Consider the following 24,257-nt stretch of genomic DNA (forward strand, 5'->3'; position numbering starts at 1 on the left):
GCCAGCCACTAGATTAGACATAGAGGCCAGACAGTGTTGACACACATCCTTAATCCTATCACTGGGAGATCTATCTGGATCTCTGTGAGTTCAAGGCCACACTGGAAACAGAGCCAGGTGTGGTGGCACACACCTTTAATCTCAACACTTGAGATCTCGTGCCTTTGCTTGGGAAGCATACACGCCTTTAATCCCAGGAAGTAAGATGGCAGGGCAGTAAAAGGTATATAAGGCACGAGGAAACAGGAAGTCCCTCTCTTTAGACTGAGGAGTTCGTAGAGATAAGCTAGTGGCTAAAGCAGTTCAGCTGAGACCCTTAGGGGTGAGGACTCAGAGGCTTCCAGTCTGAGGAAACAAAATCATCTGAGGAGTTGGTGAGGTGAGGTTGGCTGTGGCTTGCTCTGCTTCTCTGATCTTTCAGCCTTCACTCCAATATCTGGCTCTGGGTTTTTTATTATAAGACCTTTTAAGATTCATGTTACGCTACTGGATCTCTGGTATAGTGGATTTGAGCATGCTCCCTCACATCCAGACACAAATACCTCCCCCAACTCAGGGAGTGTTTGCTTGCAGGTGTGTATGTCCACCAAGTGTTTGCAATGCCCTCAGAGGCCAGAAGAGGATATTGGATCCCCAGGAGCTGGAGTGACAGATGTTTGGGAGCAGCTTGATATAGGTGCTGAGAACTGAACTCAGGTCATGCAGCAAGTGCACTGAAATGGCGAGCCATCTCTCTGGCCCTGAGAAGACATCTTTTTAGCATGAATATAATTTGCCACAATTTTTTTCTCTTGCTGTTTTTGTTTTATTTTGTTTTGTTTCCACTAATATTCCTGAGGTCTCTTCTTAGACTTCCTCCTTGGAACTAGTATGGATTTTTCAAATGACTAAAAGTTTGATGCCTACCAGTGGTGGCCCACTGGGAGGTGGAGGCAGACAGATTTTTGTGAGTTTGAGGTCATCCTGATCTACAGAGTGATTTCTAGGACAGCCAAGACTATACAGAGAAATCCTGTCTCAAAAAAACAAAGGGGGAAAAAAAGTTTGAAGCCTAAGCCAATGTAGCCTATACTAATAACAAATAATAAGGTAGACCATGAAGTATTGGGGTGGGGGAAGCCTCCATAACCCATATTCTCTCACTTGTTTCTTTTTTATTTTTAAAAAAATATTTATTTTTATTATTTTTTAATTATGTGCATATGTGTGTGGGTAGGTGTGCATGGGGGCCAAAGGCATCAGATCCCCTGGAGCTGGAGTTACAGGCAGTTGTGAGCACCGCTAAAGTGGGTTCTGGGAACTGAACACCAACTTTCTGCAAGAGCAGCACACACTCTTAATGGAGAGCTGTGTCTCCACTTTACACCCCACCCCCCACCTTTTGCAACAGTCTTTCTGGGTAGCTCTGGTTGGCTTCAGACTGGCAATGATCCTTCTGCCTCTGCTTTCCCAGTGCTGGGATTGCAGGGATGTGCCACCGGGCCTGGCAACTGCAGTTGTTTTTCTAGTCAGTAAATATTGAGAATTGTCTACTTCAGAAACAAAGTATTCATTCCCTTCCCATGTGCGATGAAGTCAAACTTGCAAGATTTCTGTTTATGGTTATTGAAGGAAGACTCCCCAGTTGTCTGTTTCCCTCCCTGTTCACACTGGTTCACTTGGTATGAAACTCCACACAGAGTCAGACACTCATGTCACTTAAGGGACGTTTGTCAAATTAACTTGTGGACTTAACTTGGGTCTTGGCTATCTGCTCATAGGTTGTTCTTTCTCACTAGGTTTCCAGTTTCTGTAGAATTACTTGCTTGAATCTGTTGGTAGAGTCAAAGTTTCAACAATCCCTGCCCTGTGTGCCTGGAGTACACGTTTTTAGATTGTGCAAGTGTAATCAGAGTTGCTCTGTTTCTCGGGTGGGAAAAGGCAACTTTGAGGTACAGGCTGTTCTTTCTTGGCTCCAATTAATGATGGGAAAAAAAAAACGGTTAGGAGGGAAACCATAAATTTTTATCATGCTCTTTGTACCCAGTGCACTTCTCCGATAAGTGAGAAGTGATAAAACCCCGACAGTGTCAGAAGTTTCTTGCTTATGAAACCTTTTCATCAAAGAGCATCTTGTGAGACCAAAAGCATTGCCACATGTTTCGGTGTTACATTTAGCTCTTCTGATGAGCTCATCTGCTCCTTCGTGCCAAGGCATGACAGGATTCCTGGGCTCCAGCCCCAAACACTTGTCCAGGTTTGCAGAGCAGGACCACAGAGAAACAGTTCCTTTCTGACCCCAGGGGAAGAAGGGTCAAACCCCAAGGAGGTTGAGCATACTGAAGTAGGTGGTGTGAAGGGAATCAAGATCTGAAAGACAAAGTTATGATCATAATGAGCCCTAGAAGGGTAATGATCACTTTAGTAATGATGTGGGTAAACAGCCTTGGCCAAAGACAGGAGGAGCCCAGGAGGGCCAAGTGCCATGTGAGGCTTGCTCAGTGCCCCTGCAGATGTAGGCTCTGCCCTTCACAGCTCGGTCTCTGAGTACATGCTACTTTCCTGCCCCTACTAGCCAGGTCAGCTAAGACTTTCCCTGTTATGGCTGTTGAATGGCTGCTATTCGACCCTCTGCCTTCATCTTCTCTCTCTCTCTCTCTCTCTCTCTCTCTCTCTCTCTCTCTCTCTCTCTCTCTCTGGTGTGTATGTGCACCAGTGTTACATGGGTATGGGTGCACAAAGTCTGGTGTCTTCCACGATTGCTCACCTCCTTACACATTTTATTGAGCCAGGGTCTCTCACTTGAACCCAGAGCTTTAGGAATTTTCCTGTCTCCACCTCCCTGAGCACTGGGATTCCAGAGGGGCCTCTATGCTTACCCAGCATTTATATGGGTGCTGAGGATCTGAACTCTGGTCTCTTTATGCTTGCTCAATAATCACTTTACCTACTGAACCATTTCCCCAGCTCTTTCCCATCCTCTTTTCTGTCTTACTTTCTGTCTTGGGAGGCTGCTCTGTAGGGACTGTCTTAACAGACACCTTAGGCCTCTGGCCTCTGAGCACTTCAGTCCATGAGAAACTCTGGCAGGAAGGAAGACAGACACCTTAGGCCTCTGGCCTCTGAGTGCTTCAGTCCATGAGAAACTCTGGCAGGAGGGAGATCCAATTTTTTTTTTTCTGTTTTTTCAAGATAGGGTTTCCCTGTGTAGCTCTGGTTGTCCTGAAACTGCTCTACAGACCAGGCTGGCTTCGAACTCAGAGATTCGCCTGCCTCTTGCTTCCCCAGTGCTGGGATTAATAGTGTGCACCACCACCGCCTCAAAGTGGTCTCTCCTCAAACTCCTTTCTGGTTCTAGAAACCACACTTCTCTCCCTTGATACCTAGACTGATAATGGCTCTCCCTGGTGCACTGGTCCCTCCATCCTTGTGGTTTTTCACCCCCACACAGTCATTCCAAAGTGGAGTGTGAAGTTTTTCTGGCTGACCCTGATGCATAGGGGAGTGAATCACTGTGCTGGCAGGCAGTCCTCTGCTGCCTGCGGCTCGTGACACTGTATTGGGTAACTCTGGGTCTCTTCTATTATCTGCATGTTTCCTGATTTATAACGACTGTTATAGACAAAATGATACTCAAACACCTTTTGATTCTGTTTATCCTGCGATATCCTTTTTGGCTTTTGAGTTTTAACCATGGTGGTAGAGGGCAGAGCAGGCAAGTTTGTGCTGGGTTGCTGTCATTTACAACGATTACTAACAACAGTTAACAGCTAGGCAGTGGGTTTTTTTTTTTTTTTTTTTTTTTTTTTTTTTTTTTTTGGTTTTTCGAGACAGGGTTTCTCTGTGTAGCTTTGCGCCTTTCCTGGAACTCGCTTTGGAGACCAGGCTGGCCTCGAACTCACAGAGATCCGCCTGGCTCTGCCTCCCGAGTGCTGGGATTAAAGGCGTGCGCCACCACCGCCCGGCCTAGGCAGTGTTTTACAGCTGCAAAGATTCTGGAAGTATCAGTAAGCTGTTCCGCCATTCTGGCACGTGAGGGTTCAAAGTCATGTGATTTCAGCATCTAAGAGGAGATGATGTTGCTCCTAAGAGGCTCTTCTAGGAAAGGCTTTGGAGGGTCCGTCGGCCAAGAAAACGCCGTGGGATGCCAGCATCCCTTCGAGTCTCTGTTTCCCTGCCTGTAAAAGACAGCGAACTGCTCCTGAGTCCAGTCCAGGGCAGAAGCGCCGCACACACAAACTCAGACTGCACATTTACCGAGAGCAGCGGAGCTTGGCGCCCTGCGGCTCAAGGCCGGGTGGGTGGGGCGAGGGAGGGCCTCGTGTGATTGGTGTGCGGCCCTCCGCCTCAGCCAATGAACTGCAAGCGCAGGCGGGGCGGGGCAGACACGGCGTCTTAAACGGCGTGACGCGCCGGGCGGCCACATCGGCCTTTGCGATTCAAGTGCCGTGGCTCGCGCCTAGCGGACGCTGTCAGGTATCAAGCGCGCGCCGGGACCGGGCGGGAGCGGCTCGGGACCTGCTAGGTGTCCCAGAGTCTCAGCCGGGGCAGCGCACGGCTGTACCGGTCCTGGGTGCGGCACATCCCCGGGGCGGGGCTTGGCGGGTTCGGCAAGGGGACGAGCAGGGAACCGGAGGCCGGAGACGTGGCACGGCTGCCTGCCAGACACAGCTCGGGCTCGTCGCCCTCCGGGCACTCACTTGGGCCTTCCGAGGCCTCGGCTTTCGAGAAGGTGGCGGCTCGAGCTGCCTGGCTGCCGGGGATCGGATCCCTGGGGACAGAGCAGTGATCGCGTGGCCCAGTCACCGGGCGGGGGGTAGGGGGTGGGGGGCACGCTGATGTGGATTGAGCCCGAGTTCTTCGGGCAGCCTCTTGGGTCCCGCGACTGCTCCTGCCCTTCCCTCCCCACTCTCCACTTTCTCTGCAGCCCTAAACCAAATAAGAGGATTTGAGGAAGTGACGTGTACATTATTGAGATGTTGGCTAGGGATTGGCCCACAGGGCTTTTGGCACGAAGACCCCCAACCCCACCCCGTCAGTCCCCCAGACCTTTCGCAAACGATGCTGAACCTCAGAAAATTCCAGGCTAATTGCGCGGAACTTCTGATGCCAGTAAACCTGGCCTCAGGCTGGTAGTGCATTTATTTACCTTGTAGATGTGTCAAGATATATTGAGAGAGGAGAAAGAGTGATTTTTGGAATGACGTGTCCTTTCCAACTGAATAACTTCCAATTTCTCCATCCTAAATTTCCTCAATCAGGATTGTCAGAGTGTCTGTGGGTAAATTAGTTTCATGTAAACTGAAACTGTATTTATGATTTTTTTTAAATTTGTGTGTGTGTGTGTGTGTGTGTGTGTGTGTGTGTACATGTACATGAATGCAGATGCTCTCTGAGGCCAGAGAGGTCCAATCCCTCTGGAACAGGAGTTCTCTCTAGTTGTGCCATGTAATGTGGGTTGCTGTGAACCAAACTCTGGTCTTCTGGAAGAATAGTAGGTGATTTTAACTGCTGAGCCTTCTCTCCAGCCCCTGAAACTTTATTTAGGATTTATTTTTAAAGGTATTTTTTCCCTGTTTCATATATTTTTCTTCTACAGTCTATTTTTATTATAGTTATTTGCGTTTGTATTTTATGCCCTTTGCTGAGTTCTTAAGGATGAGTCAGATCCCATACTTTTAAAAACAGTAATGAATGGGCAGTGATTTGGAGGTGTGTGGAGGGTGCGGTACAGCTGGTCCAATCCTTTTTCAGTAGTATTAGTTGTTTGCTTGTGACGCACTTGAGGTGAATTTTAGCCAGAATATTGGTTACGTAAAACAAAGCTTTTGTTGGCAGAACTTCAAAAAATAAGGCCTGTATTTGTGAATGGTTACCTCAGAAAAGTAAATATTTGACAATAGCCAAACCAAATTTACTTCTCAAGCCGAATATTTTCAATGGCTTTTGGATGACTTTACATTGGTGATTCTTTTTGAGTAATTTAAGAAAATGTTATTTAATAAGGCAGACTAAACAAATTCTTCCAAGTGCAGCCCTTTATGGACACTGTACTGTGGAAACATTGCTGTGGGCTGATAAAAGGTAGTGAACAGTGATGGCTTTGAAATTAAATGTTAGGTGTTCAGAATTCTCGACCTACCATTAGAACTTGTTCTCATTTCTAGGCCCTTATGTCTGCTTAATGTAAATAACAAAAAATAATACAAAAATAGTAAATATAAATAATAAGTGAATAATAATGTGTTTAGCAACACATTATTTTGCCCTTTGAGGACTGAAAGCTATTAGGTCCAAGAGTGAAGCTTTGATGAGAAGATGAACTTCTGCACGGGAGGACAGAGAGGCAGCCTCTCAGAGTTAACTGACCCTGATGCGTGGTGGGGTGGCCTCATTCCCTCTCCACTCTGGGTCGCTTTCTGTTGCTTCCTTGCCTCCCTTAGGAGTTGGGTTCAGTAAGGACCTTGTTCACTTGGCAGACGGGAGAATGTCAGCAGAAGCCCCTTACCCAGGCTAGGTGATTTTCTTGAGACATGGCTGGTTACTCCTTTTTACTTTCTTGTCTGATTTCTGTTTATTTAATTTTAAGGCAGGGTCTCACTCTGTAGCCCTGGTTGGCCTGGAACTCACTGTGTAGACCAGGCTGGCTGGATCCATCCGGCTCTGCCTCCAGAGTGCAGAGAATAATGGTGGATGTCAGAGTGCCTGACCACCTCTAACTTCTTGGGTAGCCAAGGATGATCTTGAACTCGTGATCTTCCTACCTCTGCTTCTCCGGTGTTTTTGGTGTTGGAGATGGAATCTAAGGCTTCAGGCACGTTAGGCGAGTACTCTACTCACTGATCCTCAGGCCTATATGTAGGGTTTTTATTTTTTTTTAAAGAAAATAGCCCAGTTTAAAAAGGACACCATGGCAGTGGTTTTTTTTGGCTAGCATTCCTGTGAACTTAGAGCAGAAGAGAACCGAATGAAAGGCTCCTTTGTGCTGAACCTGGAGCTTTAACATGAACTCCCCAAGACGCCCGTGGATGGCTTCAGCTGCCGTTGACGAATAGGGAAACTGAAGTTCAGAAAGACTGAGCATCCACCTCCTAAAGCCGCAGACAGAATTTAAATTGGGCAACGCTGTGCGTTTTCTACCATTTTCTACCACTGTGGATTTCTTCACCGTTTCCCAAGCCTAGAGAAGATTATTGACGGCTATTTTAAAGGCCACTTTAATTAGCATTTTGTTCTAATAGTTCTCATACAGTACAAACTCAGTAACTTGAACACAGAGGCTCTTTAATGGAAATGTGCACAGTCAATCCTGATATATCATGGTCTGGGCACCTCTGATCTTTCCCAGTTCAGGAAAATATCCAGAGATCTACTTTTGAGAACTTGGAGGGTATTACTCATGTTTTGGATGTTTTTTTTTTAGGCTACTGATAATAGTCATTCTGTATAAAATTGAGGGGACCCAGCAGATAAATAGATTGTAGCTGAGCAGGTAATTCTTGTGTGAATTGAGGTAAGGTGAGTTTAGGTAGCCTTCTTTAGGTTCTTTCTCCTTGAAGGTTTGTTTTGAGTCAGCTGAGTATAGCCTTGGACTGGAAACCCTTCTCAGTACCTCCAAGTGCTGGGATTACAGTCCTCCCCCAGCCCCCTTCTGCAGTCCTATTTCAATCTGTAAAAATACACTATTGAAGCATTTTTAGGATTTTTTTTTTAATAACCAGGCTTTTGAGTATGTTTCTGCCTATTGAAAAAGCAGGGCTATAGACTTCGGTAGCAAAAGTATGAGAGTCATTTTTATTTTAAAGTTTGATCCTTTGCCTATAAATAGGTGACCTAGCGGACCCAAGGATGCACTTCCTTGGAGTATTGACTATACTTTTCTTTAAACAACATTGTTTTCTTTTCTTTGGTTTTTCGAGACCGGGTTTCTCTGTGTAGTTTTGGTGCTTGTCCTGGATCTCACTCTATAGACCAGGCTGGCCTCAAACTCACAGAGATCCGTCTGCCTCTGCCTCCTGTGTGCTGGGATTAAAGGCATGCGCCACCACTGCCCAGTACCATAAATACAATTTATGGTCATTGTAGAAAATAGAGAATAGTTAAAGTTTTGCCTGTGTGTATGTAAGTTCTCTCCTAAGAAGTATCTGAGAAAGCATATTTTTCTTTACTGAGATAGGGTTTCTTTGTGTACCTCTGGTTGTTCTGGAACTCACTTTGTAGTCTAGGCTGGCCTCGAACTCACAGAGATCTGCCTGCCTCTGCCTCTCTAGTGCTGGTATTAAAGGTATGTACCACCACTGCCTGGCTGGGAAAGCATGTTTTATGCTTATTTGCTCGGCAAAAATTAATACTGGTTTAAGTTTTTAGTAGCTCAAACAGCATATACTGTATAGACTGTAAAGAGCCTAGAAAGAACTGATAAAAAGGTGTTTTAACTTAGTGGTGGTGATGGGGACCAGTTCTTTGTAGTACAGTTAGACGTTTTCGTTAGCCGCCATTTCCAGTGATTCTTGCATTGTTTTTGTTAGTGTGAGAGAAAATACCGTGGAAGTTGCAGATCTTTTCCTTAGGAAAATGTACTTTTGTGTATAATTGTGTGCTTTACTTTAGGAGTTCTTGGGATCCTCTCAAGCCAGTCCCTAGAGCTTGAGTTTCAGATCCGTACTCTGGTCTGACCGTGGGAAGAAAGAATAACAGCAAGTTCTTGGCAAACGAGACAGAGTTGTGGGGTTTGATTAGTGATTGCAGATTCTTGAACTGCACTGGATTTTTAGTATGGAGTGAGAGCCAAGGTGAAAGCTAGCCAAGCCCTGTGATCAGCTGGCTTGGCAGCTCAGTCAAGAAGGCTAGGATTATGCATGGTTTGACTTGTTAGAGAATTTTGTTGAAACATGAATTAGCTATTTGTCTTTTTAAAAAAATAAGGAGATATAGACATCCCAGGCGTGCCTGGCTTTGGGTAACTGTCCCCTAATCTAGAATTTATCTTCAACTGTTTCCCCACTCTGCCCCCAGACATGGTACCTCTGCACGCTCTTATTTCCCCTTTCCTGTGGCCCCTTCCTTACGAGTCTTTGTTTCAGGCTCTTTGCCTGCTGTGATCTGAATGGTGAGCAGTACGCACAGAAGTCAGGGGAACACTGGTGGAGGCTGGTTTTAGGACTGGAGCAGAGAGAGTAGCCTGATTCTGAAAAATGTAAATAGTGTGAGTGAGTACCAGTGTGCTCGGAAATTCATACACCTAGCTTAGCTGTTTGTGCTGAAAAATGTAAATAGTGTGAGTGAGCACCAGTGTGCTCGGAAATTCATACACCTAGTTTAGCTGTTTGTGCTTTGATATTCTCTTGGTCGACACTACTGTTTTCTTCTCTGAACAGTTGATTTTTTGATACCTCTTTTTAGTGTGTGTGTGTGTGTGTGTGTGTGTGTGTGTGTGTGTGTGTGTGGTGGCTGGGGTTATAGAAACAGCCATTCCCTTTTCATCTATGTATATATTTGTGTTTGTTACTGTAAAAGCTCAAGACTCTTAATGAATCCCAGAACAAGTCTTCTTGCCTTTGTTTATGCTCAGTTTGACTTCCAGGAGTTTTAGATATTTGTGCTAAATGACAGATTCTACCTTTTGTAGTTTGGGTGCTAAACTTTTTCTAGCCTCTAAAAGTTACTTTTTCCTGTCTCTCTCCATTTTTTTCTTTTAAGATTTATTTATTTTTTTTTAAATTTTATATGTATTAAATGTTTATCTGCTTGTATATATGTGCACTATGTGGGTGCCTGGTGCCTGCAAAGGTCAGAAGAGGGTGCTGGATCCCCTGGAGTTACAGACAGTTGTGAGCCACCATGTGGGTGCTGACACCTGAACCCAGGTTTTCTGTAAAAGCAGCAGATTCTCTTAACCACAGAGCCATCTCTCTGGCTCAGTCCCTCTGTCTCTTCCCCCACGACCTTTCTATTTTGAGACGGAGACTTGTAGCCCAGGCTGGTCTGGAACTTACTGTGTAGCCCAGGCTAGCCTGGAACTTGTGTTGGTCATCTTGCCTCCTAAATGCTGGGGTTACCTCATCTAGATTAAAACCACATTTGCTATTGTTTCACTGCTTGCATACCGGGACAGAGTAAAAATGTAACACAGAGACTAGAGGTGGTGGGGGTCCTGCAGGGCCCGAGTGGGGCTGAGAGAGGATGAGGCATGTGCTGCTTGTAGTCCTAGCTCCAGATGGTCATTTGAACCCAGAGTTGAAGACCGGCCAGGGCTTTAAAAAAGTGCAAATGGTTCCTAGCCCCTGCTTCCTACCCCATGACTCATGAGCACCCAGCAGCTCTGGCCTCTGACTTGGCGCCCTGATGTCTGCCTTGTGCTCTGCACACCTGATAGGAAAAGGCTGGATATTGACTGTGGTAGATGCTCAGCAGTTACTTAGTGAACAGACATGCATTGACCCTGGAAAGGTTCTCACTGAGTGCCTTCTCGTTACTTTGGACAGGTCTCTGTACTTCCGTTCCTGAAGGACCCACACAATGTTTTCCAAACTAGCAAGTTTGCAGTCTGTTGCTGCTCTGAGGCGAGGAATCCATGCCTCAGTCGCCTCTACCGCATCTGTTGCAACTAAGAAGACAGTCCAAGGCCCACCATCCTCTGAGTACATTTTTGAACGGGAATCTAAGTATGGCGCACATAATTACCATCCTTTACCGGTAGCCCTGGAGAGAGGAAAAGGTATGTTCTAATTAACCCACCCCCACATTTGCTGTTCTAAGAATTAGTCGTTTTGTATTTTCTCAAGTCCATCCCTCACTGAATGTGTGTTGTGGATAGTGTTCCTTCGACTTTACTAAGTGTCTAGGGTTCCTGTGCCAGTGGGTCTTCCCCATGGTGGCCTCACCTAGGGGACATGCAGAAGAAATAGGAATGTGACATCATCACCATTATTTCTTTTTAACTATTAGTTTTTATTTTGACATAACTCTAGTAAAAAGTTATGATGATAGTAAAATGTTTCTTTCCTCTTCCTGCAGATCGCTGAGGGCTTTTATTTGTTGTGTTCTCTCCTCCCCTCTGGCCCCATGATCATCCTGTTTTCTAGCTTTTCACTCCTAGGCAGTCAGCGTGTCTTTTCTAAGGTCTGCAGGAACTTTATCTTTTATGTGCCCATGTGATCATCAGAATCAGGAAGTCAACAACCTAGCAGGAATCCACTTTTCTTTTATGTCCTGAATTACAAAAGGAACTTTAGACCAAGACTCTAATTCTTGTTGGGTTTGTTATGCCCAGATCATGGGGACCCCCAAAAGACCACTACGGAGACTGAATCTCATATGTAAAAGCAAAGAGCCTTTATTTCAAGCTCTGGGGCTTGGTCTTTCTGTCTGTCCAGTGCAGGGGTGAGAGCAGAGAGGCCAGATCCCAGGCAGGGTGGGGTTTTTTTTTATCATAGCAGAGGATGGGGTGAGGGGATTTCCAGGGTTCAGGACCCCAATTGGCTTACATTTGTCTGGGGGTATAGGGAATGTTTGGAATGTCAGGTATTTCCTCTTAGATGCAGGCCCCACTGGATGGAGTCAGCTTATGGCTTTTCCTGGGTTCATGTGTTGCCTGCGGGAAGCTGTGTCTGGGCCTCTAAGCCTGTCATGGCAGCTATGTGGTCAAGCTGTTTTGGGGCCCCCCACATTCTTCCTCCTCCTTCTTCCCTGGGCCAGTATTTCTTCACTGTAACACTTTCCCAACTGAGTTATTTCAGCCCTGTAAGCTAGTGTTTCTTAAAAGTTTGGCACTGCCTGAATTGATCCCTGGAATGGAATTGCTAGGTCATGCAGTAACTGTGCTTGGCTTGCAGAGGAACTGCCAACCTTTTAAAATAACCATGTATATATGTGAGATGCCTGTGCCTGAGCAGGAGCAAAGGAGGAAGTCAGGTGTCTTACTCTCTGAGGTTCTGCTTTAGTCCCTCGGGGCAGGGTTTCTTGCTGAACATAAAGTTGGCCAGTGAACTCCTGGGACCTGCCCATCTCTGTGCTTAATGCTAGGGTTATAGGAATGTGTGGCCATGCCCAGCTTCATTTAAATGTGGGATATGGGGACTCAAACTCAGGTCCTCATGCCATGCCTGTATAGCAAGAGCTCATACTCACTGAGCCATCTTTCCAGCTCAGAATGGCTAACTTTTTTCAGAGCAGCTGTACTGTTTTTGTTTAATTTTTGGTAATGGTAGAGAGACAGGCTCTCGCTGTGTAGTTCAGGCTGGTCTTGGACTTGCCGCAGTTGCAAATACTATCTCCTTGTTTTGGTTTGCATTTCTCTAATGGCTGGTGATGTATTATATATCTTTTCACATTCATATTAACATCTATATGTATTTGAAGAAATGCTAGCAAGTTATTTTTACCATTTTAAAAAATAAGGTCTTGCTTGGTTTAGGCTGGCCTTGAACTCCTGATCCTTCTGCCTCTATTCTCTCAGTGATGGCATTAGAGGTATGTGCCACCATGCCTAGTCGTTTTTGTTGGTATTGTCATTGAGTTCTGGATACTAAGTCCTTACCAGGCATATGGTTTGCAAATACCCCTGTTATATGGTCGGTTGTAGTCTCTACTTTACAAGGTATTTGTCTATTTTGTGTAACTTCTTCGTAAATTCAAATTTTTGGCTCCTGAAATTAAAATTGGTAAAGAGGTTACAACCCCTTCCTTCCTTCCTTCCTTCCTTCCTTCCTTCCTTCCTTCCTTCCTTCCTTCCTTCTTTCCTTCCTTCCTTCCTTCCTTTCCTCCCTCCCTCCCTCCTTCCCTCCTTTCTTTCTCTCTCTCTTTTTTAAACAAACTTTATTATAATATATAAAAATAACATCACACACTGAAATTAACCAGACCCAAAGTCTATATATCTCAGTAAACTCCTATACAGTTAGACTAACCATTTGGAATGGAAGCTTTGGACCTTCACACTGAATTTTACACTTTCGCTATTGGGTATATTTTTATGTGCTTATTTACCACTAAAAAACAAAATTCATGACAGAATTACAGATACTGTTCTGTTAAATATATTTGTCAGAGGTAGACAGATGAAATATAGCCTTAATACTTCTTTCTCAATCAAAGTTTAATAGGCTTGCACTAAGCCAAGTTTTTTTTTGGGGGGGTGGGTGGGTGTGGGGGCTGCAGTTTCAAGACGGGGCTTCTCTGTAGCTGTCCTGGAACTCTCTCTTTAGAAAAAGCTGGCCTTAAACTCAGAGAGCCACCTGCCTCTGCCTCCCGAGTGCTGGGATTAAAGGTGTGAGCCACCACCCTCCAGCCACTAAACCAAGTTTTAAGCATAAAAATATATTAAATAGAATTTTATGTGTAGGTGTGGAGGGGGCTTAAAAAAATCAGTCTTCAGTTTGGGGGTCTATGTCATACAGAGACTCAAATTCTTTTTTCTTCCCTATGTATTTTAGGCATCTATGTGTGGGATGTAGAAGGCAGGCAGTACTTGGACTTCCTGAGTGCTTATGGTGCTGTCAGCCAAGGACACTGCCACCCCAAGATCATAAATGCTATGAAGAGTCAGGTGGACAAACTGACCTTAACGTCTCGTGCTTTCTATAACAACGTCCTTGGTGAATATGAGGAGTACATTACCAAGCTTTTCAACTACCACAAAGTTCTTCCGATGAATACAGGTAAAACAGTTCCATTCTTGTTAAGTTCCCAATCAATCAATCAATCAATCAGTCAATCGTTTCTTTATTTGTATTTATTTAGCATCTCACTAGATTGCCAAGGCTGGTCCTGAATTTACAATCTTCCTGAACTAATCTCTCAAGTGACTGGGATTCAGTTGTGCGCCCCATGCTAAGCTGGTTTCTTTGATAATTTGCAGCATTAGTAAAATCTGAGCATTTTACCCTCAATAGGAGTGGAGGCTGGAGAGACTGCCTGTAAGCTTGCTCGTCGTTGGGGCTACACCGTGAAAGGCATCCAGAAATACAAAGCAAAGATTGTTTTTGCTGGTATGTGAATTTAATTGTTACATAATATTTATGGACAGTTTTATAAAGGTTGGTGGGGGAATTCCTTCTTGGATTTCTACATTACTTCTTGATGTATGAGATCTTCCTTTTGTGATGTTGTGGAATGAATTCAAGATCTAATGGACGCCAGGTTAATGCTCTACTCCTGAGCCACATCCCTAGTTCAAGATTTTTCTTTCTTAACTCCTCAATCTTCCCTTGAAGTAAGTGACTTTGATTTCATTTCTCATCTTACCACATTTTCCTCATAGCTGTTTTCTAGTTGCTTTTTTCTTTCTTGGTGCTAAGTTTCAAATGCAGGGCCTTGTGTTTACTATATAAGCATTCTATCACTGAGCATCTATAGCCAACATTTTTTGTTGGTTTTTGAGACAGGGTTTTATTATATAGCCATGGCTTTCCTGGAACTCACTTTGTAGACCAGACTGGCCTCAAATTCACAGAGATCTGCCTGCTACTACCTCTCAAGAGCTGGAATTAAAGGCGTGCCTCACCATGTTGGCTTGTGGTCAAGATTTTAGTTCTAATAGTGAATATGCTCTTGTGTTGTGTTCTAAGAAACTATCAGGAACAGGAGGCTGAAGCTGCCCTTGTTACACCTCTGGGAATGGTTGAGAAGGAATACTTGGAATTCTTGTTAAGAGACTTACAGTTTTTTGCGATTATGTAATTTGAGATGATAATCGTTGTGGGATATTTCAAATGGTAGATTCTGGCTTTTTAAAATTTTGATTTTAGTTAAAAAAAGAAGTATGTGCTGATTTTGTGATCAAATCCATTTTTGCTTTTTCTGGTGAATACATACAGTTAAATTATAAGTCCTATAGCATAATAAAGTTATGACCAGAGTCAATTAATATTTGAGGTGACAGATCTGATGAAATGTTGCCATGATTCTATAACTCACCACTGTTTTTTGTGGGGAGTGGGGAGAGGTGGGGAAGGTGGGGTGGGGGTTGTGTGTGGCATTTCTAGACAGGGTTTCTCTGTACAGCCCTGGCTGTCCTGAAACTCACTTTTTAGACCAGGCTAGCCTGGAACTCACAGAGATCTGCCTGCTTCTGCCTCCCAAGTGCTGGGATTAAAGGTGCGTGCCACCACCTGGCTCCATTTTTGTTTTTTAAAACTCAAAGACATTTTATTCAAGGTTAAAAGAACAGCTATAGGGAGACAAGCTGTAAGTCCTGAAGCTGCCCAGAGGAGGGACACAGAAGAAGAAGAAGACAGGAGCCACATGGCAGATGAGCAGCTACATGGCAGACAGGAGGGAGGTCTTCACCAAAGCATGAAAAAGCCTAATGTACAAGAGAAAGTATAGTTAGGCTCTTGCCAGCATCCAAAAGAGACAGAAAAGAAGAAATGGGAACGGTTGCATTTTTCTGAGTAATTCAGAAAAAGGGTGGCTTAACCCAGCAGCATAGTTGTGGCTTCATAAGCGACTGCTTGTAATTTACCATTGTAAAATCTTGTGTTTTAGTTGTGGGTATCCTGGCTGGCTATTCTAAACAGAATGTCATTGCTGTTATAGACTGTACAGTCTTTTTCATACTAGTGAAGGGTGCAAAGGTATTTTTACATTGTATTGAAAGAGTCTGATGAGTCAGTGGGCTGAAATGACAGTGAAAGATGGTCTATTCCTGCAGAGTGAGCTACAGGATGAGATCCTGAGGCTAGGGAGAGGAGAACAAGTTGGCTCCTGGTCACATTGGTGCTTGTTATCTTAACGAATATGCTTTTGTATGTGGATGAGAAAAAGATGGGCTGACGCATGAGTCAGAGACCCAGGTGACAGATGCTTTTGCAAGAGTGTTCTTAGAGATGCCAAGAAGCTAAGATACAACCACCCAGTACTGAGGTCATTGAGTTGCTGCTGGCATAGGTGGTGGAGATGTCAACACATCGTTAGTGAGATGAATTCCCGATCTCTTTACTGTATTGTTCATGGTTGAGTTTAACCCCAGCTGAAATGATGCAGTTGTTTGCTTTGCTGGCCGATGTTAGGATGTTTGCTTTTTACCAGAGTGGAGGCTCTGAGGACAGGCAGCTCCCAGGCTAATTACCTGTCCATCCCCTTCCTGGAGTAATGCCTGGCCTCCAGTGGCCCCCAGCCACATTTATTAATAGAAAAAAACACAATCCTGAGGAAAGGCAGACGTCTGTTCCATTTAGCATTATAGAGGATTATAATGTCAAGGCAGGCAACATGGAAAGTATTTGGATTGTCTGAGGATCTTTGCTGTAAGTGAATTTGAAAATGCATTCTGTTCAATAGGTAGCTTGCAGTATTGGGCTATCAAAAGGAAAATGCTGCTGGGCAGTGATGGCACATGCCTTTAATCCCAGCACTCAGGAGGCAGAGGCAGGTGGAGTTCAAGGCCAGCCTGGTCTACAGAGTGAGTTCCAGGACAAAAAAACCCTGACTCGAAAATCCAAAAACCAAAAACCAAAAAAAAAAAAAAAGGAAACTGCTGGTCATTATGTAGGACATTCCCTTCTCACATTCCTGTTGTAAATGTTCCTTCTCTGTCCAGAAACCATGCTTGGATGCCTCATTTGTGAGGCTTTGGTTAGAGTGGGTCTGAGAAAAGTGCCGTAGAGAAGTGTCTAAAATAGTAATTAGGAGACCTGTTGGCTGCTGGCAGGGGAACCATTGGAATTAGTATCAGATTTTGTTTGAGTAATTGAAAGCTCACAGAGGTTCTCTAAATAACCCTTTATTTTTAGTCCAGCTTCCCAAGGTGCTTGTAGAGTAGTATTACTGAACTTGTAGGTTTCTTTGGAATAGTCACTATTTGTCTTTCCTTTTAGATGGAAACTTTTGGGGTCGAACATTGTCTGCAATCTCCAGTTCCACAGACCCGACCAGTTATGAAGGCTTTGGACCTTTCATGCCAGGCTTTGAAACTATCCCATATAACGATCTGCCCGCACTGGAGGTACATCGGGGGGCTATGGTACTTGGCTCATAGCAACTGGAAACTATTTTGAATTAGTTATGACCTGTTCAGTATGTGGATTAAAAACACATTAATGAGGGGGCTGGAGAGATGTCTCAATAATTAAGATCATATACTGCTCTTGCAGAGGACTTAGGTTCAGTTCCTTACACCAGTTTAGATGCTTACAACCTTCTGTAATTCTAGTTCAGGGGACTCTTAACATTGACCATCTTGGGTAACAGGCATGCCTGTGGTACAGATACGTACTTATCATACTTACATAACAGATAAATGCTCATATTCAAAAATTAAAATCATTAATGAGGATAGGGGAGGTTGCTCCTTGGTCAAACAGCATGTGTGAGGTCCTGGGCTTGACCCCAGTACCTCAGAACAAATGAAGTTATATGAGTCTGAAAATCCATCGTAAGGTAGGCTGAAATGTGAGACTCATTCTCAGTAGTGGGCAGTCAGGGTCCAACCCAGGGAGATCTGCTTTTGTCGTCTAGTACTTAGGCCAGCTAGCCAGTTCAGATCATAACAACTCGAATATTACTCAGTTAATTACTGTATCAAATTAATTTCTTTCTCTCTCTCCATTCCTTCCTTTCATTCTCTTTCTTTTGAGATAGACTCTCATTTTGAAGCCTTGACTGGCCTGGAACAGTATGTAGACCAGGCCAGTCCTGAACTCGTAGAGATCTTCCTGGCTCTGCTGCCTCCCAAGTGCTGAGATTAAAGGCGTGTACCATCACTCCTGGCCTAGATAAAATGTTTTTAAGACTTGTAAATTGCAGTACTTTATTTGTGATGCTAGAGAAGGAACCCAAGGCTTTGTGGATTCTAGGCAGTTGTTCTACCATTGAGGTATATCCCATCTCCAAAGTGGAGTACTTTTGTAAAATACAAACAAAAAAGTCATAAGATGGCTTTAACAGGCTACTTAGTTTTTTTAAGAAAAATTTATGTGAGTGTTTGCTTGCATATAAATGCACCATGTGTGTGCAGCCTCAAGGAGGCCAGAAAACGGCATTGGATCCTATGGAACTGGACCTAAAGACAGTTGTGAGCCCTCATGTGGGTGCTAAAAATGGAACCGGGGTTCTTGACAAGAGTAGCCAGTGAGTGCTCTTAATGGCCGAGTCACCTTTCCAGCTCCTGCCTTAGCTTTTAGTTATAATACATCTATGATGTAGCAAAAAGTGGGGATAATCTGGATAGTGGTATATGCCTATAAACCTAGCATGCTAGAGTCCTGCAATTATAAGCATGAACCACCATGCCGGGCTTCATCATCATCACCCCCCCCCCCCCCCACTTAATTAATTTGAGTGTTTTGCCTGCATGTATGTATGCCTGGTGCTCCTGAAACTGGAGTTATGGATGGTTGTGAACCACCATATGAGTGCTGGGAGTCAAACCCAGATCCTCTGGAAAAGCAACAAGTATTCTAAACTGCTAAGTCTCTCATTCTTATTCTTAACAACAGGAAGTATGTATAGTATTTGACTTCAGTTACCAAATATGGTAGGTAGAATGGAAGCTATTAGAACGCCCTTCTGTGTCTTTTGTAGCGAGCTCTTCAGGATCCCAATGTTGCCGCCTTCATGGTGGAGCCCATCCAGGGTGAAGCAGGTGTTATTGTTCCAGATCCAGGATACCTGACGGGGGTTCGCGAACTCTGCACCAGGCACCAGGTACCAGGTGGTCCCGCTGACTTGGCAGGGAGGCCAAACTTGCTTGACTTGTTTGAACTCTCTGACAGGATACGTGATTATCTCACTTTCCACTAGATGAGTTCCGAGAGTTAAGGAACATTCTAATGCTTAGAACCCTCTGTGGAAGCTAACTTTTCAGTCTCTAGAACACTGGTGAGACACTGTGCTAAGGACTGCTGCCGCTGCAGACCTCCAGGCTCTTACTGGCATTTTCTTCTCTCATCTCTAGGAGCCTTGCTCTCTTAATCCCTCCCAAGCCCTGTCTTGTGTTCCTTGGCTCTAAATGTTACGACCCTTCTTCCTTTTCTTTCACCAAAGCTAAAAGTGTATTTTGCTTAGTATTGAGAATTCCAGAAAAATGTTTGATGATTATATAGGAGTTAATTATCTGAGTTTGTTCTTTGAGTGAAATTAGGGCCATTGAAGCCCTCCAAACTCCTAATGTTTGAGTAAGTGCCTTTCTGCCATGCAAAGCAGTGAGTGCCACACGGGCCTCTGGGAGGTGTTAGCCTGACACGGCAAACAGATGTCCACAGGACACCACTGAAATTGTGTGGGTGCTGAAAACATCTTCACAGATTGCAGGGTGCACCAGAGAGACACTTAGTGAGAGGGTTAACATGATAGTGGTCTTTGTTTCTCCGGGAAGTGAGAATCACAGTTGTATTGTCTGTTGTTCCTCCCAGGTCCTGTTTATCGCTGATGAAATACAGACAGGATTGTCCAGAACTGGTAGATGGCTGGCTGTGGATCATGAGAATGTCAGACCTGACATAGTTCTTCTCGGGAAGGCCCTTTCTGGTGGCTTATACCCTGTAAGTTCAATGTCCCTTTATTTCTTCTGACCTTGATCGGGATACCTTTCAAGTCATTTGATTTGATCAGGTGTGGTAAAGGCCACTTGGAACATTTTAGAGTTCCATTGTGTGGTCCACTTGGTTAGTTTTGACCAAGTGGAGTGTGTGCTTTGGGATGTGTTGTGGCATTTGATTTGGACAGAAGCATTTCCCTCAGAAGTTCCTCCTCCCATTTTTCAGAAACTGGTACTATTAATTGTTCAAGACCTCGAACAATGAATGTAAGATGGGAACATTTGTTCTTTTTGGGGGTTTGTATCCAGAGCCAGTAATTGATGTGGGATGAAAGGGCTTTGAAGAGTAGATGTTCCTGCTGAGTAGACTGAGTTGTCTTCTTGCAGAGAATACCCAAGTTTGTTTTCTAAGCAGAGCATTTTGGAAAGGACTATAAATTATCTCATTGCAAAAACAGCTCTGCTTGGGTTGCAGGGATGACTAAGTGGTTAAGAGCACTGGCTGCTCTTCCAAAGGACCTGGGTTTAGTTCCCAGCTCCCACCTGGCAGCTCACAACCATCTGTAACTCCAGTTCCAAGGGATCCAACACCCTCTTCTGGTTTCTATGGGCACTGTTGCATAGACATACATGTGGACAAAACACTTCATCCACATAAAATAATAATAAAAAAGTTTATTTCTTTTAGTTCTAAGAAGGCCTGTCTTAGTTATTAGTTATTACTGAGAGTCGGGGCAGATGTAAACTGCTGGCTGATCGACTTTAATATCAGCAGTACAGAAGTATCTGTGTCCCCGGCATGCTGAGAATGTGAGGAATGACACGGCGGGTCTGTCTTTCAGGTGTCTGCAGTGCTGTGTGATGACGAGATAATGCTGACCATTAAACCAGGAGAACACGGCTCCACCTACGGCGGCAATCCACTCGGCTGCCGGATTGCCATTGCAGCTCTTGAGGTGAAGACTGATAGGGCTGAATGATCCCTGCATTTAAGTAGTGTTGAAATTATTTTTAATTTGAGTCCTGGTGTGATAAGAAATTTAATACGATTGCCAAGTGTTAGAGAACATGAAGTATGGAGGGAAGGTTTCAGGAGCAAGGCATTCTCAAGAAGGACGGTAGCTTTTTGCCTTCCCTAGTGTTAGGACTGGACTCCTCTGGGCTGCTCGAGTCTGTAGTCAGTCACCCGGCAGTGGCAGAGCTCCTGTACGATGACCACCTTCTAGGCCCCTTTGGTTTAGCAGAGCAAGATTTGGTTTTTTTTTGTTTGTCTGTTTGTTTTATTCAAATCAAGATCTCACTCTGTAGTTCACACTGGCCTGGAATTTACCGTGTAGCCCAAGCTAGACAGCTCGAAATCTTCTTGCCTTAGCTGCCCAAGTTAGGATTACAGGGGATCACAAAGCTCTTTTTCCCTTTTATTTATTTTTTTTTTCAAACTCTGATTTGAGCGCTGGTGGTCTTAGTTCAGTGGAAGAGGAAGGCCTTGGGTTTGATTTCAACACAGATAAAAATGTGTCACACAGGTAAAAATGAAATCAGGGATGGTGGTACACCACTGTGATCCCAGCACTAGGGAAACTGAAAGGCAGGGCAGTCACAGGTTTGAAGCCAGCCCAGGAAAGTAGATGTAAGATACAATAATATGTTAGGGGGAGGACAAAAAGCAATTCTGCTGCAGTTTCAAGTTAAATTAGACTTACTCCATTGAGGTGTTCCAATAATAACAGCATAGTGCACTAAAAGAATTTTTTTTTTCTGAGACAGGGTTTCTCTGTGTAGCCTTGGCTGTTCTGGAACTAGCTCTGTAGACCAGGCTGGCCTCAAACTCACAGAGATCTGCCTGCCTCTACCTCCTGAGTGCTGGGATTAAGGGTGTGCACCACCATCGCCTGGCTTGCATTAAACAAATTTTAATCTTTATTTTGCCACGAAGACTGTTTGACAATGGATTTGTGATTAAAGCAAGGCTCTGAGGTTGTCTGTTTAGCTAGAAATTAATGCAGGCCCTGGAAAGCAAATGCAGGTGGTGTCACTCTGGTCTTTGTCTCATTACAGGTGCGTTTTGTTCCCAGCCTTTCATGGATTGCTCCAGGACACTCTTAACGTTTGTGATTTTTTTAAAAAACAGGTTTTAGAAGAAGAGAATCTTGCTGAAAACGCAGACAAGATGGGCGCCATCTTGAGAAAGGAGCTCATGAAGCTGCCCTCTGATGTTGTGACTTGTGTAAGAGGGAAAGGATTGCTAAATGCCATCGTCATCAGAGAAACCAAAGGTAATGTCCACAACACATTATGCGGACAGTCCTTTCAAAGACATAGTGGGCAGGGCAGACCTCTCTAACAGTGGACTAGACTGTTGGTCAAGCCATTTAGATGAAGTGTGACCTGATTGCATTAATGTTATCCTAAATGTAGATCTTTCCAACGAGAAGGCATGTTTCACTCTTTTGACCAAGTATTTGTTCCTTGCAGACAGTTCTTTCCTGCCTCTGTTAGTCAGGCAGCACTTGGTGATCCCTGATTAGTTTCTGTTAATATTTCCCCTTCAGTTGAATGCTTTGTCCATCCAGCAGAGGCTGTAGAGGCAGCAGTAGGAATAAAATGAATGACTTTGATGTGGATACTAGATAATGAAGATTTGGGACTTCCTTGTGCTTGATACCACTTATCACTCTCCAGGGCACCCTGCTGGGTCTTCTTGGGCTAACCCTTCCTTTTAAAGCAGTGATTCCAGCAGATGAGCCTTTGAGAAAGGAAGGGAGCCGGTTCCACTGGTTCCACTGATGTGACGGGTGGAGATAGGGTGGACTTAGGCAGTTCTAGGCAGTTCTGCCTGCAGCCAGGCTGAGAAACACTGCTGGGAAATGATGCTTCGTTCCGAATAGCCAGGAAGTGTGTCCATTATCGGCAGTGTGTAGTTTTCCTAGGATTGGGGGATGGCTATTCCATTATTTCATTTTATGGCTCCTACCCAAGTCCTTTCACATTAGCTCCTTGTGATTGCGTGTTAGGCATCCCTAATCTGAGAAGTTGAAATGGTCCCAAATCTGAAAGGTTTTGACTGCCACCATCACACCAGAGGAGGAAAATCCCATACTTGATCCCAGGAGACAGGCCATAATCAAAATGCAGGTATACTAAGAGTCTTGTGTGAGATTACCTTTAGGCCGTGTGAGTGTGAAATATGAGTTTCATGTTTACATGGGCCCCTTTTCCAAGATACGCCCTCCCTTTCTGTGTATGCCAGCGTTCCTGAATCTGGAAGGAGCTCTTCTGGCCCCAGCACTGCAGACAAGGGTGCTCTTCCTCTAACAGTCTTAACATGTCGTCCAGACCTAGTTATGTGCTTGCCAAAAAGTCAGTAATGCAGCCTCTTGAGCAAAGCAGCGAGCAACTTAGAGCTTCTTCTCCAGAGCAGACACTGGGGACACTCTCTGCAGAGGCTCACTCACTGCCTTTGCCTGTGACAAGGGTATTCATACATTAATCTCTGTGTGTACATTGTGACCATTTTTCTGTAGATTGCGATGCTTGGAAGGTGTGTCTGCGACTCCGAGATAATGGGCTCCTGGCCAAGCCAACCCATGGCGATATCATCAGGTTAGCCCCTCCACTTGTGATCAAGGAGGACGAGATCCGGGAGTCGGTGGAAATCATTAACAAGACCATCTTGTCCTTCTGAGAGCAGGAACTGCGCAGAGGCCCCTGGGAGTCATTTTCAGACGGGCTTCTTGTGAAGCTCTGCTCACAGTGGCCAGATCCCACTTGTCTGTCTCTTTAAAGACATTTTTTTGGATACATATATATATTTTTCAGTTGATGCATAGTGGAGTGACACTTAGGAACTGCAGTGGTCGTGTACCAGAGGAACGAGAGTGAGTGGCATCTCTCTCAAGTGCTGACTGTGGGAACTATCTAAGGTGAAACGCCGCCATCTGTACACGGCCTTCAGATCCAGTCCTGCAGTCGTTGACATACATTTTTATAATTTCCTTGCTGGTGTGAATGTTTTGTATTCAAAAGTTATTTCTACGTAAGGGACTTGCTTAACATCATGCAGTTGAATTGTTATAATCAATGAATGTTAAAATGATTGAAGGTTAAGCATATGTTAAAATACTAGTTTCAAGTAAACTTTGCATTGGCCAATATCAGAATGTATTGTATAGATTCTGAGAATTCATTCCTAAAATTTCACTTAAAGTGCTCGACTGCAATTTGTAAAACATTTATTTTCAGTATTTCTTTGAATAAAGCTTGATTTTTCTTTTTACCCCAACAGAGTATTTTGTATTTCCATATTGGTAATAATCAGTGTATTTCACCCTTATGACTGGCATTTCATTTCCTCTTGAGACCACTCACTGGGTGTGTTTCAGGCTTTTCATTCTAAATAAAGCTATGATTAGTTCATATCTGTATAATGATGTGAGTTTTGTTTTTATTTGTTTTTCTCTTTAAATTTTGTTTTATTTTTCTCTAGTGTGTTTTGTGGAATAACTTCCTATAAGATGGTTGCTGTTCCAAGGGGATGGACTTTCCAACCCTTCATTCCTCCTTAGGCAACCTGGTGCTCCCTGTTCCTGAGGAGGTCACCGTAGAGATGCTGAACTTGGTGTGGACACCTGATCAGCACAGAGCACTACAGCCCAGAACCGATCAAGTGATGCTCCTGTCTCAGTCTCAGCCTCCCAAATAACTGGGACTACAGGCACGTACCACCGTGCCCCTGCAAAGGGGATTAACGTTTAAGTGCAGTACAGCCTGGGGCTGGAGAGATGGCTTAGCGGTTAAGAGA

The 24,257-nt window shown here is 44.3% G+C and overlaps 1 protein-coding gene across 2 annotated transcripts; it reads left to right on the plus strand.

The window, feature by feature from the left end:
* Window positions 1-4,354: 4,354 nt before the first annotated feature.
* On the plus strand, window positions 4,355-23,883 carry Oat (ornithine aminotransferase). Of its 2 annotated transcripts, none has more exons than XM_059265417.1 (10): window positions 4,355-4,455; window positions 10,464-10,696; window positions 13,413-13,637; window positions 13,872-13,967; window positions 16,797-16,924; window positions 18,502-18,624; window positions 19,332-19,460; window positions 20,299-20,412; window positions 21,588-21,732; window positions 22,981-23,883. In XM_059265417.1, the coding sequence occupies exons 2-10, from the start codon at window positions 10,498-10,500 to the stop codon at window positions 23,139-23,141; spliced, it is 1,320 nt and encodes a 439-aa protein (XP_059121400.1). In that variant the 5' UTR covers window positions 4,355-4,455; window positions 10,464-10,497; the 3' UTR covers window positions 23,142-23,883. The 2 variants fall into 2 exon arrangements, with proteins under 2 accessions (XP_059121400.1, XP_059121409.1); XM_059265426.1 differs by lacking the exon at window positions 4,355-4,455 and adding an exon at window positions 4,458-4,552.
* The last annotated feature ends 374 nt before the right edge of the window (window positions 23,884-24,257 follow it).

This window comes from Peromyscus eremicus, chromosome 1, assembly GCF_949786415.1.
Source record: "Peromyscus eremicus chromosome 1, PerEre_H2_v1, whole genome shotgun sequence".
Taxonomy (NCBI): Eukaryota; Metazoa; Chordata; class Mammalia; order Rodentia; family Cricetidae; genus Peromyscus; species Peromyscus eremicus.

Coding starts and splice junctions, on each gene's coding strand:
- Oat (XM_059265417.1), top strand. CDS start 10,498: ATGTTTTCCAAACTAGCAAGTTTGCAGTCTGTTGCTGCTCTGAGGCGA. Junction 18,625..19,331: donor AACTCTGCACCAGGCACCAG/GTACCAGGTGGT, acceptor TGTTCCTCCCAG/GTCCTGTTTATCGCTGATGA. Junction 19,461..20,298: donor TTTCTGGTGGCTTATACCCT/GTAAGTTCAATG, acceptor TCTGTCTTTCAG/GTGTCTGCAGTGCTGTGTGA.